Source organism: Sus scrofa, chromosome 13 (genome assembly GCF_054392235.1).
Source record: "Sus scrofa isolate SSC_HxYL_T2T_F1_AM1 chromosome 13, Sscrofa_HxYL_maternal_Yorkshire_Landrace_v2.0, whole genome shotgun sequence".
Lineage (NCBI taxonomy): Eukaryota > Metazoa > Chordata > Mammalia > Artiodactyla > Suidae > Sus > Sus scrofa.
The window spans coordinates 178,101,536-178,117,742 of NC_139395.1; the positions used below are offsets into that span (position 1 = coordinate 178,101,536).

The 16,207-nt window shown below is 35.6% G+C and overlaps 1 protein-coding gene across 17 annotated transcripts in view; it reads right to left on the reverse strand.

Moving 5' to 3' along the window:
* Nucleotides 1-16,207, reverse strand: part of EPHA6 (EPH receptor A6) — an 870,463-nt gene that overhangs the window by 141,881 nt on the left and 712,375 nt on the right. For 12 of the 17 annotated variants that reach the window (XM_084989131.1, XM_021070704.2, XM_021070702.2 and 9 more), the window contains one exon: nt 1,339-1,464. The exons of the other annotated variants lie outside the window; for them this stretch is intronic. In XM_084989131.1, coding sequence (XP_084845257.1) covers nt 1,339-1,464 — 126 coding nt within the window. The remainder of the gene's footprint in view (nt 1-1,338; nt 1,465-16,207) is intronic. 17 annotated transcript variants of the gene reach the window in all.

The window sequence follows — 16,207 nt, forward strand, 5'->3', positions numbered from 1 at the left end:
GTCGTTTTGATAATTATAGCATAATTATTAACTATGATAAAAAACCACAAGAAAAAAAACTCTAAGAATCAATATTTTAATTCCATTTTACTAAGACACATATAAAATATAAGCTGGATTTTTCTGCTTCAGGTACAAGGGAGGAAGGCAGCTGGGTAATCTACAAAATGACAAAAGTAAAACAATTTGTAATTAAAAAAATACTATGGATAATCTACAAGGTTATTTGCTAAACTTTGAAATTGTATCTTAAAATGCTCAATATCCTATATTTTGTTTTTCTCATTGATAAAATATAGCTTTGGTCAGATTGGATTTTTTAAGGAAAATTGTATGTTATTTTTCTTCCTCAAAAATGTTTTCCAAATTTGCTACTTTCTAGCTTCTTTTAAATCATTTTTCTTTAGTCAAATGGAACTTTATTTAAATCTCTATGAACTCACCCAGATATGGAATTACTTTTACTGTTAATAACACTGAGCTTTAAATTCTCTTTTCTAGCCAATTCCAAGCGGCAAAGTGGCTTAAACTCATTCTTATTTTAGTCTTGAGTTACACATTGGAGACCTGTATCTCTAGTTTTTATATATGAAGAAACTTTCCTAGAAGGAGAGGCAGCAGTATGCTGATTTGCTCAGTTTACAGATCCTTCTTCCACTTCGTCACAGTATTTTCATGGTATTAGATAAGTGCTGGAGGGGTTGTGGAGAAAAGGGAACCCTCCTGCACTGTTGGTGGGAGTGTAAGCTGGTACAGACACTATGGAGAACATTCTGGAGATACCTTAGAAATCTATACATAGAACTACCATATGATCCTGCAATCCCACTCTTGGGCATATATCCGGACAAAAGTTTCCTTGGAAAAGACACATGCACCCTCATGTTCATTGCAGCACTATTCTCAATAGCCAAGACATGGAAACAACCCAAATGTCCATCGACAGATGATTGGATTAGGAAGATGTGGTATATATACACAATGGAATGCTACTCGGCCATAAAAAGGAATGAAATAATGCCATTTGCAGCAGCATGGATGGAATTAGAGACTCTCATACTGAGTGAAATGAGTCAGAAAGAGAAAGACAAATACCATATGATATCACTTATAACTGGAATCTAATATCCAGCACAAATGAACATTTCCACAGAAAAGAAAATCATGGACTTGGAGTATTAGATATCACAAATGTGGTTTCTGCATTTAAAAAGTCACTTGCATTTCTGTTCAGCAACATATATTATAAATATATATTTCTGTACTGTGGGTCTATTAATTGTGAGCACAGTCCTACTGCTGCATATGGTGGCAGAAAACTTCACCTGATATACCTACCAGCAGGAATCCTGGGGGGCAAAGATCCTCCCCCTGGCACTGGATGCTGGGCCTGGATGCTATTTAAAAACCCTGCCCTCAGGAAGCTGGGGCAAAACGTTTCCACCCCAATGGCCGGGAAGGATCCTTTTAAGAGATAAAAATGGACATTAATCATAAAGCCTTCTTTGTGGAAAAGTTGTTGATCATTTTATTGGAACAAAACCTATAACCAACAAAGACATCAAACCTTACAAGGAAGCTTTGAAATTAAAAGGAATGGAATGCATTTTTATTCATAAATGAAAAAAAAAAACTAGTTCTTTGAAAAGAAAGTTACTCTTAACTAGTTAAAATTAAAGAGGATTTAGAAGCATCAGAATGTAAGATGAAATTTCTAAACCTGCATTTGACAAAGGGGATATAAATGTAAGTCATTGGTGTTTTCTAGCTGCAGAATTCATCTCCACATGAGATAGAGACATGCAGAAAATAGCCACAATAGGATCTGAGATCTGTGCTGCGCTAGGGGGAACGGTGCTTTACCTCTGGTATATCAGTACAAGAGCTTAAATGAAGAAAGCTTTTACACTATGCAATGATTACATATGTTTTTGAAATAGTGGTAAGAGAAATAATATACACACTTCTAAATTTGCTTCACCTTTCTCTTAGGGATATAACATGAGAGTTTGCATAGGTAGAACCACATGCTTTTTCATTTTTAAGAAGTCTGTTGAGAGAGAAGTGAAAAATAAAAAGTAAACAACTTGGGGGTATATCCATAAAATTTTATAATGAATCATAGAATAAAAGAATATCAGAGCTGAAGAAGACTTTAGAGATCATCCATTCAAAAAAATTCACGTTTTTTGGTGAGGTCTGGAGTGGGGAGAGGTATCACAAAGCTGGTAGACTCCTAGGACCAAATCTTCCCACTATAGATTAAAAATAATGAGCCACTTCCTATTTGGGAGACTGCTCTTCCTGAATATGAATTAGAATCTTAGCGCTCTAGAAAAGTGGCATTACAATTACCTGTCTCAGTGATCTGAAATACACTGAAATCATTTAAAATAAAATGTAAGATGCATGCAATATTAGTGTATGGGCAACACTGATATATCTAAGTTTAAATAACAACAATATCCTAAAAGCAAGTTACACTGATGATTGTAAGAAATGCATCTCATTTAAGACCTCTGAAACCCTCATCAGGCACAACAGTTTTCATATGTAGACCTGAGATTTCTCCCAGGTTCAGATTTGGAACGACTTTACTTTGTTCTTTGACACAAATTTTGCACCTAAAGTAAGTTAAAATTGAAAAGAATTCTCTCTGTTCTTTGATACAGAGTTTGTATCTAAAATAAGTTAAAATTTGATTTTTCTTTGACCTTTGACCAGGATTAAAGTCAATCTGGTATACCAAACTCTCTCTATATCTTGCTTCTGTGGAGAAAGTTGTTGCTAAATAAAAAGCAGTATTTCTTATATCTTTAGAGATGTTTTTATGAAAAAGCAAAGTTATAAGGAATTTTTCAACGGGTAAGGGCCTATACATTGTGCATTGGATTAAAGAAAGCACAGAAAGAAAGTCATAAACTGTGAATACGCTGGTTTTGTTATGGATTTTATAGGGCTTTAGTAAAATGGGCCAGCAGAGCTGAAGTCCCTTAAACATTAAGAGGTGTGGCAAAAATGCCAAATGGTTGGCCACAAAGTACGCTGAGGTAACTTTCAAAAAACAGTGAAATTAATTTCACTTTTGCTGCTAGATGGGCTATCTATCATTGAGCATAAAGTTAACATTAGCTCATATGTGTACCGTGTTGCCCACACAAGGCATTTCCTACATCGCAATGTTTCATCACCATCTGAGAAAACACTCAACATAAGGAGCGTCACTGAATACCAGGTGGAGATAATTATAGCATACTTATATGGCGTTCTTATTTAAAGATACAAAAGAAATGGTGATTTTACTACAGGGAAATGATTGCAAGAAATTCAGATTTTATTATCTGCTGTGAAAAACAAAAATGATGCAGTTTTAGCTGATTATGGATTTACTGAAGTCAAGTAAAAATAAGCTTGGTTCAAGGACAATAGATCATAAAGAAAAAGAATAACACCATCATGCACAGAAAAGAAAAAGGGACATAAATGTAATTATGTAAAATGTGAAAATGTAAAAACAAAAGCATGTACAACTGTGACTCTAAATAATCTTAATCTGCTTCATATTTAGAGATTTTTATCTGAGTTTATTTTTGCTAACATAATTCAAAACTGTTAACTTAGAAAAGATGACCATTACTTTAACTCCTTGAAAGAAACTAAATACAAATATTATTTTATTGTTATGATTATACTTATTACTACTTTTGTTTCTGTGAAAGCTTGTCATATTTAATAGCAGCTTTCATTGTCCTAAACGTGAGGCATTGTTCCTAATGGCTTTGTTATGTTTCTTTACTGTGGGGTTAAAAGGTCTTTCATTTATTGTGGCATATCCTTAAATAATTGTCATTTTTTATATCTAAAACAAACAGAAAAGTTGTTGTGCATGAATATATATTCCATTGAGATAACACATTATGTGATAATAACACCTTATCATTTTTCTTCTTAAGGTCAGTCATGTCAATAGAGATTGTGTGAAATATTACAGCTCTATATTTTCATAGTTCAACCAGGAAAAGTAAAATCATTCCTTGTTATAATTCCCTTATCTCGTAATCCATAAGAAATTAAGTTCATGCACATTTTTGAAATTAGATATAAAATAATTATAGTCTGATTTGCTATATTGCCTAAGTTGTTGACCCTTTCTGACTTTTTTTTTAAAGGAAATTGTGGAATTTATTAATCAATTACATTATAGCTGAATTATAAATAATGTCATATCTATAACAGGAGAAAAATACATTTCCGTTGTTTTTAGTTATTTTCAGTAGACTAAGTATTTGTTTTTTGTTTTTTTTGTTTTTTTTTTGTCTTTTTGTCTTTTTGTTGTTGTTGTTGTTGTTGTTGTTATTGTTGCTATTTCTTGGGCCGCTCCCGCGGCATATGGAGGTTCCCAGGCTAGGGGTCCAATGGGAGCTGTAGCCACCGGCCTACGCCAGAGCCACAGCAACGCGGGATCCGAGCCGTGTCTGCAACCTACACCACAGCTCACGGCAACGCCGGATCGTTAACCCACTGAGCAAGGGCAGGGATCGAACCCGCAACCTCATGGTTCCTAGTCAGATTCGTTAACCACTGCGCCACGACGGGAACTCCTTTTTTTTTTTTTTTTTTTTTTTTTTTTTAGTATTTGTTAATAGGAATTAGATTTCTATGTAATGAGAGTATTCCTCTAGAGATTACAAGTTTGAAATGTAAATGTGTCACTTCAATGTGCTCTTCTAAATCTCAAATCTTTCAGTTTCCAGTCTGTTAGTGATCTTGAGTTGGTGGGTTAAAGACAGACCAACATGTGACATTAGCATTATATTGTCTTTTTTATTTTTATTTTTTTACAGCTATACCTGTGGCATACGGAAGTTCCCTGGCTAGGGGTGGAATAAGAGCTGCAGCTGTTGGCTTACACCACAGCCATGCAAACACCAGATCTGAGTTGCATCTGTGACCTAAGCTGCAGCTCACAGAAATGCCAGATCCTTAACCTACTGAAAGAGGCGAGGGACTGAACCTGCATCCTCACATAGACAATGTCAAGTCCTTAATCCACTAGGCCACAATGGGAACTCCATATTATGTTGTCTTTAGTATAAATTTACCAGATAACTGGGCGTTCTTTATTTTATTTGCTAAATCCTGTAACCCTTCTCTAATGTAATTTCATTTTTTTTTTTTTTGTCTGTCTTTTTTTTAGGGCTGCACCTGCTGCACATGGAGGTTCCCAGGCTAGGGGTTGAATCAGGGCTGTAGCCGCTGGCCTATGCCACAGCCACAGCAACAACAGATCCAAGCTATGTCTGTGACCTACACCTCAGCTCAGGGCAAGGCAGGATCCCTAATCTAATGAGTGAGGTCAGGGATCGAACCTGCATCCTCATGGATACTAGTCAGATTCGTTTCTGCCAAGCCATAGGAACTCCGATAATGTAATTTCAAACTCTTATGGATATCAGACAGATGAAAGACACTATTAACTACTGCAAGGGGTTGGTGATTTGTTTGTCTTTCATTAGCTCAGTGGTTCTCAGTGCATTTAGGTAGCGTTGCAAATTATTACTGGAGAAAGGCATTACTGGTGATTAGCAGGTAGGGGTCAGTATGCATGCTGAAGGCATTGCAGTAAGTGGTATACTCCCTGTAAAAAGGGAATTCTTTTCCAAAATGCTGGTAGCACCCACTGAAAAACGTCTGAGAATAAAGAATCCTAAAAAAATGGTTGCTAATGAACAGGTCATATAATGAGGCCACAATGTAAAAAAACAATGTCAAGACGTTGACATGGCCTGTGTCAATTAATGGAGGACTCAGATTATCGAGAGCAATTTGGCCTGTAGAGTAAGCAGTTTTGAAAGAATTATAATAAAATATATTTAACTCACCCCCAACGAAATAAATCCCATTTTAAATTTGATATTGTAGAAATGTCTCTTCAGGTCTTTTGCCCATTTTTCAATTGGGTTGTTGGCTTTTTTGCTGTTGAGTTGTATAAATTGTTTGTATATTTTAGAGATTAGGCCCTTGTCAGTTGTATCATTTGAAACCATTTTACTCCACTCTATAAGTCGTCTTTTTGTTTTCTTTTTGGTTTCCTTTGCTGTTCAAAAGCTTGTCAGTTTGATTAGGTCCCATTGGTTTATTTTTACTTTTATTCCTGTTTTGGGAGACTGGCCTGAGAAAACATTACTAAAGTTGATGTCAGAGAATATTTTGCCTATGTGCTCTTCCAGGAGTTTGATGGTGTCTTGATATACAGATGGCCAACAAACACTTGAAACAACGCTCAACATCACTGATTATTAGGGAAATGCAAATCAAAACTACCATGAGATACCACCTCACACCAGTCAGAATGGCCATCATTAAGAAGTCCACAAATAACAACCGCTGGAGGGGTTTTGGAGAAGAGGGAAACCTCCTATACTGTTGATGGGAATGTAAGCTGGTCCAACCACTGTAGAGAACAGTATGGAGGTATCTTAGAAAACTATACATAGAACTACCATATGACCCAGCAATCCCACTCTTGGGCATATATCTGGATAAAAGTTTCCTTAAAAAAGACACATGCACCCACATGTTAATTGCAGCTCTATTCACAATAGCCAAGACATGCAAACAACCCAAATGTCCACTGATAGATTATTGGATTAGGGTGATGTGATATATATACACAATGGACTACCACTAGGCCATAAAAAAGAATGACATAATACCCTTTGCAGCAACGTGGATGGAACTAGAGACTCTCATACTGAGTGAAGTAAGAAGTCAGAAAGAGAAGGACAAATACCATATGATATCATTTATCTCTGGAATCTAATATCCAGCACAAAGGAAACTTTCCACAGAAAAGAAAATCATGGACTTGGAGAATAGACTTGTGGTTGCCAAGCAGGGAGGGGACAGCATGGGAGGGACTGGGAGCTTGGGGTATATAGATGCAGAATGTAGTCTGTGGGATGGATTAACAATGGGATCCTGCTGTGTAGCACTGGGAACTCTGTCTAGTCACTTACGATGGAACACTTAATGTGAGAAAAAAGAACGTATACATGTATGTGTAATTGGTCACCATGCTGTACAGTAGAAAAAATATATGTATAAATAAATGATAAAAAATAAATAAATTTGATACTGCAGCAGTCTCCCTGAAGTAGATTTACATTAGGAATTAGATATCATTAAGAATTTGTGTGCAAGATAACAAACCTTAAACTTTTTTGCCTCAATTTCCTTATCTGTGAAATGAAAATAATTGACCCTACCTAATGAGGCTGCTTGTGAAGTTTATATGAACATAAATTATCATAAATATAAGACATATTAGTCAGCCTTAATGTTTTTTAAAAAAAGAAACTTTTTGGTGAGAAATTGAGATAAAGATTAAATTTTCTAATACAGAAATACCCCTCCCCTCACATAATACACAAATCCCCAACAGAATAAATCCCTTCTTTGAAGATTACATATCAATAATTTAATTATGATATCAAAAAGTTTAATAAGAGCAGTAGCCCTATAATACAGAACCTTTGAGGTTGGACTCCTTCAGATTTTTCCATTAGGTCGTATTTTTGCAGATAACTATTTTGAACTATGTGCAGACAAATAATGCATAGGGTTAATTAAAAATAATTTGGAATTGGAAACTTAAAAATACATGTATACATATATGTGTATATTAAATTAATATAGATATGGAAAAATATGTTTTCAGTTCCTAAAGTGAGTTATTTTTCAACTGGAATATGAAATGTAAGGATGATTTAATCTAATCTAAAAGGACATCACACAAAGTCATTGGAAACAGTATTAAAAAATAGATTTACACTTATCAAAACAACCTAGTCTTATATGCAGCATTTTATGTATATTGCGCCTATGTGCGTTGTGATTATCATTTGAAAGCAAGTACTGAAATAAACTGACTTACAATTAGACCCTAAATTAATAAAGTTTGTGCTACTAATACATAAATGAATATTATTTCAAATATGTTTAATTTCATTCCTTTAAAATATTTTATGAGTATTTCCTTATTGATTTTCTGTCTGGTTGATCTGTCCTTTGCTGTAAGTAAAGAAATGGACAAATTCTTAGAAAAGTACAATCTTCCAAGACTAAACCAAGATGAAATAGAAAAGATGAATACACCAATCACAAGAACTGAAATTGAAACTGTAATTAGAAAACTTCCAACCAACAGACATCCAGGAGCAGAAGTCTTCACAGGTGAATTCTATCAAACATTTAGAGAGGCGCTAACACCTATACTTCTGAAACTATTCCAAAAAATTGCAGAGGAAGGGATACTCCCAAACTCATTCTATGAGGCCACCATCACCCTGATCCCAAAACCAGACAAAGATACCACAAAAAAAGAAAATTACAGGCCAATTTCACTGATGAACATAGATGCAAAAATCCTCAATAAAATACTAGCAAAGCATATCCAACAATACATTAAAAGGATTGTACATCATGATCAAGTGGGATTTATCTCAGGCATGCAAGAGTGCTTTAACATCCACAAATCCATCAGTGTGATACATCACATTAACAAACTGAAGAATAAAAATCATATGATCCTCTCAACAGACATAGAAAAAGCCTTAGACAAAATCCAACACCCATTTCTGATAAAAACCCTTCAGAAACTGGGCATAGAGGGAACCTACCTCAACACAATAAAGGCCATATATGACAAACCAACAGCTAACATCATTCTCAATGGTGAAAAGCTGAAAGAATTCCCACTGAGATCAGGAACAAGACAAGGATGTCTGCTCTTGCTGGTACTCTTCAACATAGTTCTGGAAGTCCTAGCCACAGCAATCACACAAGTAAAAGAGATAAAAGGAATCCAAATTGAAAAGGAAGAAGTAAAACTATCACTATTTGCAGATGAAATGATACTACACCTAGAGAATCCTAAAGACTCTATGAGAAAACTGGTAGAGCTCATCCATGAATTTGGCAAAGTTGCAGTATACAAAACTAACACACAAATTGACGGCATTTCTATACACTAACAATGAAAGAGCAGAAAGAGAAATTAGGGAAGCAATCCCATTTACCATAGCATCCAAAAGAATAAAAGACCTAGGAGTAAACCTACCTAAAGAAACAAAGGACCTGTACTCTGAAAACTACAAGCCACTGATGAAAGAAATCAAAGATGACACAAATAGATGGAAAGATATACCATGCTCGTGTATTGGAAGAGTTAATATTATCAAAATGACTATACTACCTAAGGCAATCTACAGATTCAATGCAATCCCTATCAAACTACCAAGGACATTTTTCACAAAACTCGAACAAAATATTTTAAAGTTTGTTTGGAAGCACAAAAGACCCAGAATAGCCAAAGACATCCTGAAAAAGAAAAATGGAGCTGGAGGAATCAGGCTCCCGGACCTCAGGCTATACTACAAAAGCAACAATTATCAAAACCGTATGTTACTGGCACAGAGACAGAAATATAGATCAGTGGAACAGGATAGAAAGCCCAGAATTCAACCCACGCACCTATAGCCAACTCATCTATGACAAAGGAGGCAAGAATGTGCAATGGAGAAAGGACAGCTTGTTCAATAAGTGGTGCTGGGAAAACTGGACAGCCACATGGAAAAGAATGAAATTATAACACTCCCTAACACCATCCACAAAAATAAACTCCAAATGGATGAAAGACCTAGATATAAGAATAGATACTCTAAAACTCACAGGTAAAAACATAGGCCAAACACTCTCTGACATAAACCACAGCAACATCTTCTCAGATCCACCTCTTAGAGTATTGATGATAAAATCCAAAATAAACAAATGGAACCTAATCAAACTTCAAAGTTTCTGCACAGCAAAGGAAACCTTAAATAACATGAAAAGACAACCTACAGAATAGGAGAACATCTTTGCAAATGAATCAACTGACAAGGGATTAATCTCCAAAATTTATAAACACCTTCTGCAGCTTCATACCAAACAAACAAACAAACAAACAAGCCTATCAATAAATGGGCAGAAGATCTAAACAGACAGTTCTCCTAAGTAGACATGCAGATGGCCAAAAAACACATGAAAAGATGTTCAACATCAGTCATTATTAAAGAAATGCAAATCAAAACCTCTATGAGGTACCACCTTACACCAGCCAGAATGGCCATCATCTAAAAGTATACAAAGAATAAGTGCTAGAGAGGGTGTGGAGAAAAAGGAACCCTATCACACTGTTGGTGGGAATGTAAATGGGTGCAACCACTATGGAAAACAGTATGGAGATTCCTCAGAAAACTGAAAAAAGCACTACCATTTGATCCAGCAATCCCACTCCTGGGTATCTACCCAGAGAAAACCATGACTCGCAAAGACACATGTACTCCAATGTTCATTGTAGCACTATTTTCAATAGCCAAGACATGGAAGCAACCTAAAAGTCCATTGACAGAGGAGTGGATCAAGAAGTGGTACATAGGTACATATATACAATGGAATATTACTCGGCCATTAAAATGAATGAAATACCAGCATTTTTAGCAATATGGATGAACCTAGAAATTATCATGCTAAGTGAAGTCAGTCATACAATGAGACACCAACATCAAATGCTTTCACTGACATGTGGAAACTGAAAAAAGGCCAGACTGAACTTCTTTGCAGAACAGATACTGACTCATAGACATTGAAAAACTTATGGTCTCTGGAGGAGAATGTTTGAGGGGTGGGGGGATGTGCTTGGACTGTGGGAAGGAAATCCTGTGAAGGTAGATTGTTATGATCATTATACAACTACAGATGTGATAAATTCATTTGAGTAATAAAAAATAAAATAAAAATATAAGTATTTAAGTTTAAAAAATAAATAAAATAAAATATTTTATGAGTGGTTTATAATAAATATAAAAATAAATAAAGCAAAAGAGTAGATATATATGACATATATAAATTAGTATTGATATAGTAGAGAGTTTAAGGCTCAGAAATGTTTACTGACAGGAGCAAGACCGAAAATTTGGAAAGCTAATTATTGAGTATGTATCTATTCAGACTAGTGATCCTTTCTTCAGTTTCAAGGATCCAGTATTGAGTTCTATTACTGACATACAATAGCCTCTCCATAACTGTGTGTTTTGGATTAATGATGGTACCTCTGAGCTACAGTATGAACAATTTCAAAGTTCAATGATCTCATAGTCTGTTAAACCAAATGCTATGTCAAGGCCTATTTTGCCTGAGGAATGCTCACATCCGAACCCTCAAAAATTCTCTGCCTCTTTCCCTGTCTGTCTGTCTGTCTGTCTGTCTATCTATCTATCTATCTATTTATCTATCTATCTATCTATCATCTCATTTGCCCTTTGTCAGACTGTTTCCCTTATATCTTGTATGTCTCATGTATCTCATCCTTTATGACACTTTCTTCTTCTGCTACAATAATTTATAGGATTACACATTTTTCCTTCCCCTGAGATAATTAAAAGAAAACCATAAGCCTTGTAGGTTTTTTTAAGCACATGCACCCTCATTTTCTGTGATGGTTGATAAAGACTCTAACAGTCACATCACCAACCAGTGAAGAAGACTAGCATCAGTAGAAACAGCCATTTTCATATAAGACAATAGAAGAATGCATCTTTTACTCCAATGAGATCTTTATTTTGGATATTTATGTTAATAGCGTGCAGTCCTGAAAAAAACTAAGCTGCTTTGCCTAGTTTGGTAGAGAAAAGATTCCTGCCTTATTGTGACACTTGAGAAGGGCCATCTGGGAGCCCAACATAATCTCTTCCAACTTAATCAATAGATGCACAGAGTAGGGTTTCAAGAAATTTAATAAGTAGTTGAATAAGTAGATACATAAATGATGAATGAAAAGTGACAAATTGCCAGGATTTAAGGATCTGCCTGCTCACTTGCTTCCTAGGCCAATGTCAACTTTCTAATGACTAGTCAAGAGATAATTTTCAAATTAGGCTTAGAATGTGAAAGAAATCATTCTATTCATGAATAATTCATTCATTTATCCTTGTATCTGTTTGTATGTTTATCTTATTCACTTATCCAGTAAATATTTGTTGAAGCACCTCTTTTTTTTTACCTGGCACTATGATAATTTCTAGTACAAGAGGAAAGAAGCAAATAATTTTTGATAGGACACTATTATTTTCAGGAAGTGATTCTAACTAAGCTAAGCTAAAGATGCAATTACAAAAATTTGCCCATTTCCTAAATTCTTATAGATGGAAATATGCCTACAATTAAATTAGTAATTTCCTTTCAGCACAGTTAATCACCATGTGGATTCTTCAGCATCACATGCAATTAAAGATCATGCAACCATTGTTTGGTTTTGATTTCTTTTTTATCCTTTGGGTCACTGCAATATGAATTTTATAGATTTCTCATCCTGTTCTTCAATAGATCACAATAAAATGAAGCAAAAAAGGGCAGTTTCATGGCTAGATTTTTATGAGTTAATCTTTAGAGCTTTGAAAAAGAAATTTTCCCTGAGTTATTTTTAAATTTGTAAGATATGTATGGTAAAGTTACTATAAATTATTTTTTAAAACTATAGCATTCACTAGGGAGATTTTGAAAACATTTTGAAGTTGATTAATAACAAGATATTTATTGAAAAATGCATCTTAATAATTAATATAGAAGTTTTTTGACTTTTTAAAAAACAAATATTTAAAAACTATCTAGTTTCCTAATCTGTAAAATGAACTTGGACTAGAACTTCTCTAAATTTCCTTTAAGTTTAGAAGTCTGTTTACTATATTTTCATTCCATTGTTATTTTGAATTAAGCCTATATTTTCCACCAATGTGGGTTATGTACAGTGGTCTTACCTATGTTTATATTCAGTAGGACCCGGAATTTTAATTATCAAAAAAATGTTCTGACTAAATTTGCCATCTATCAATACATCCAACAGGTTTAATAGTGAAAATACCTAAGCTTAAGGCCAAGCAAAACTTTGGCTCTACTATTCACTGTCTGACTAATCTTGACAAGTTACTTACCTTTTCTGATACTTAGTTTCTTCATTTGAAAAATGGAACTAATAGTAAACATTATTTATATTGGTTTATTGTGAATCACATAGGAAGTGCCTATTAAGGGCTGACAGTAAAATTTTAATATACGAGGGACAAATATTTCTTCCCTTTAATTCTCTCAACTTGACCTACCATTTCATGTCCCTAGGCCTCCATATTTCCTCCTGCTAGAAGGCCCTTCTGGCCTTCTGACCTCTGTCAAAACATGCCTGATGCACCTGGTGAGAACTTGCTATCCCTCCTGTGTACTGTAATAGAAATAGAACACTATCATAGGTGCAGTATTTATTTGTTTACAATTTTGTGACATCAAACTCAAATACCATTAAGGACTTGTCAAGTACAATAAACAAATATATCAGGTTGGTGAAAAAGGCACTGAGTTGAGCTGAAGGGTGAAAGTTCTGGCTAAGCACAGTGAATTCAAATGATTTAAAGATCACTGTAGCAGTCAAGTGAAACACACCTCTTGGCTGACTTCAACTTGTAGGCTGACAGCTGTTGACTTCTGGCCGACATGTTTGCTTCCCCACTAGGTTGTGACTCTTTCAGAACAGGGATGCACATCTTATTCTCTCTTCTACAACCAATCCCGGAGCTTGAACACAGTAGGAGCTCAATGTAATAGTTACTGACTTGAATCAAAACCATCTTAGACAAGTAGTTCAATGTAGCTTGACTTTATTTGGATAAATAATAGACTGTATTTTCTTGATGTCAGAGCTTTTAAAACCATGTAAATGCTAATAATATAAATATTCTCAAAACTATATAATTATTCAAGTTGAATGAGATATATAACTTTCCAGTTCAAATTCTTTTTTGTTTTTTTCCCATTGTCGTGCTGCGTTGTAAGTATCTAGACATAGTTCCCGGTGCTACTCAGCAGGATCTCATTGTAAATCCATTCCAAAAGCAATAGTTTGTATCCCTTAACCCAAAGCTCCCCAAAACCCCACTCCCTCCACTTCCCCCTTGGCAACCACAAGTCTGTTCTCCAAGTCCATGATTTTCTTTTTTGTGGAAAGGTTCCTTTGTGCTGGATATTAGATTCCAGTTATAAGTGATATCATATGGTATTTGTCTTTCTCTTTCTGACTTACTTCACTCAGTATGAGAGTCTCTAGTTCCATCCACGTTGCTGCAAATGGCATTATGTCATTCCTTTTTTATGGCCGAGTAGTATTCCATTGTGTATATATACCACATCTTCCTAATCCAATCATCTGTTGATGGACATTTGGGTTGTTTGCATGTCTTGGCTATTGTTAATAGTGCTGCAATGAACATGTGGGTGCATGTGTCTTTTTTAAGTAGAGATTTGTCTGGATATATGCCCAAGAGTGGGATTGCTGGGTCATATGATAGTTCTATGTATAGTTTTCTAAGATACCTCCATACTGTTCTCTACAGTGGTTGGACCAGCTTACACTCCCACCAACAGTGCAGGAGGGTTCCCTTTTTTCCAAAACCCCTCCAGCGGTTGTTATTTGTGGATTTATTAATGATGGCCATTCTGACTGGTGTGAGGTGGTATCTCATGGTAGTTTTGATTTGCATTTCCCTAATAATCAGTGATGTTGATTTGAGCGTGGTTTCAACGCAATTTCTGTTGCACTGGGAGACTGACCTGAGAAAGCATTCACAAGGTTGATGTCATAGAATGTTTTGCTTATGTTCTCTTCCAGGAGACTGATGGTGCCTTGCCTTATATTTAAGTCTTTAAGCCATTTTGAGTTTATTTTTGTGCATGGTGTGAGGGTGTGTTCTACTTTCATTGCTTTGCATGCAGCTGTCCAGGCTTCCCACCAATACTTGCTGAGTAGACTTTCTTTTTCCCATCTTATGTTCCTGCCTCTTTTGTCAAAGATTAATTGACCATAGGTGTCTGGGTTTATTTCTGCATTCTCTATTCTCTTCCTTTGGCCCATATGTCTGTTTTGGTACCAGTACCACTTCATCACTGTCTTGATGATTGTGACTTTGTAATATTGCTTGAGATCTGGGAGAGTTATACCTCCTGCTTGGTTTTTGTTTCTCAGGATTGCTTTGGCAATTCTGAGCCTTTTGTGGTTCCGTATAAATTTTCGGATGATTTGTTCTAGTTCTGTGAAAAATGTCATGGGTAATTGAATAGGGATTGCATTGACTCTGTAGATTGCTTTGGGTAGTATGGCCATTTTTACAATATTAATTTTTCCAATCCAGGAACATGGAATATCTTTCCATTTCTTTACATCTTCTTTAATTTCCTTGATTAATGTTTCATAGTTCTTGGCATTTAATCCCTTTACTTCCTTGGTCAGGTGTATTCCCAGGTATTTGATTTTTCGGTGCGCAATTTTAAAAGGTATTGTGTTTTCATATTCCTTTTCTCAAGTTTAATTGTTAGTATACAGAAATGCTACTGATTTCTGGATGTTAATCTTATATCAGTGCTTAGGAACTAGGGACAGATTAAATTTCTAAAAATTCTAGGAGTTCCCATTGTGGCTCAGGGGTTAACAAATTCGACTAGGAACCACGAAGTTGTGGGTTTGGTCCCTGGCCTCGCACAGTGGGTTAAGGATCCGGCATTGCCATGAGCTGCAGTGTAGGTTGCAGACACAGCTCGGATCCTGCATTGCTGTGGTATAGGCTTGTGGCTACAGTTCTGATTAGACCCATGTGCTGCAGATGCAGCCTTAGAAAAAAAAATAATTCTAAAAATTCTAAAATTCTAGAATTCTTTTAAGACTAATAAGTGGTGAAGGAATGAATTGACTTGAAAAGCATGTCCTCATGACTGAGGGCCTTGGTTGGCAGATGCCTACCTAGCCTTTTCTTGAGTCAGACTTTTAAACTATCTGGTCTTTTTTTTTTTTTTTTAAGAATTATGTCATAGATAATTTGTTGCCTTCTCCAAACCTAAGCCAGATTGTTTTTATTTATTAATTTATTTTTGTCTTTTTTTTTTTTTGCCTTTTCTAGGGCTGCTCTCACAGCATATGGAGGTTCCCAGGCTAGGGGTCTAATCAGAGCCATAGCCACTGGCCTACGCCACAGCCACAGCAACGAGGGATCCAAGCCACGTCTGCAACCTATACCACAGTTCATGGCAACGCTGGATCCTTAACACACCAAGCAAGGGCAGGGATCGA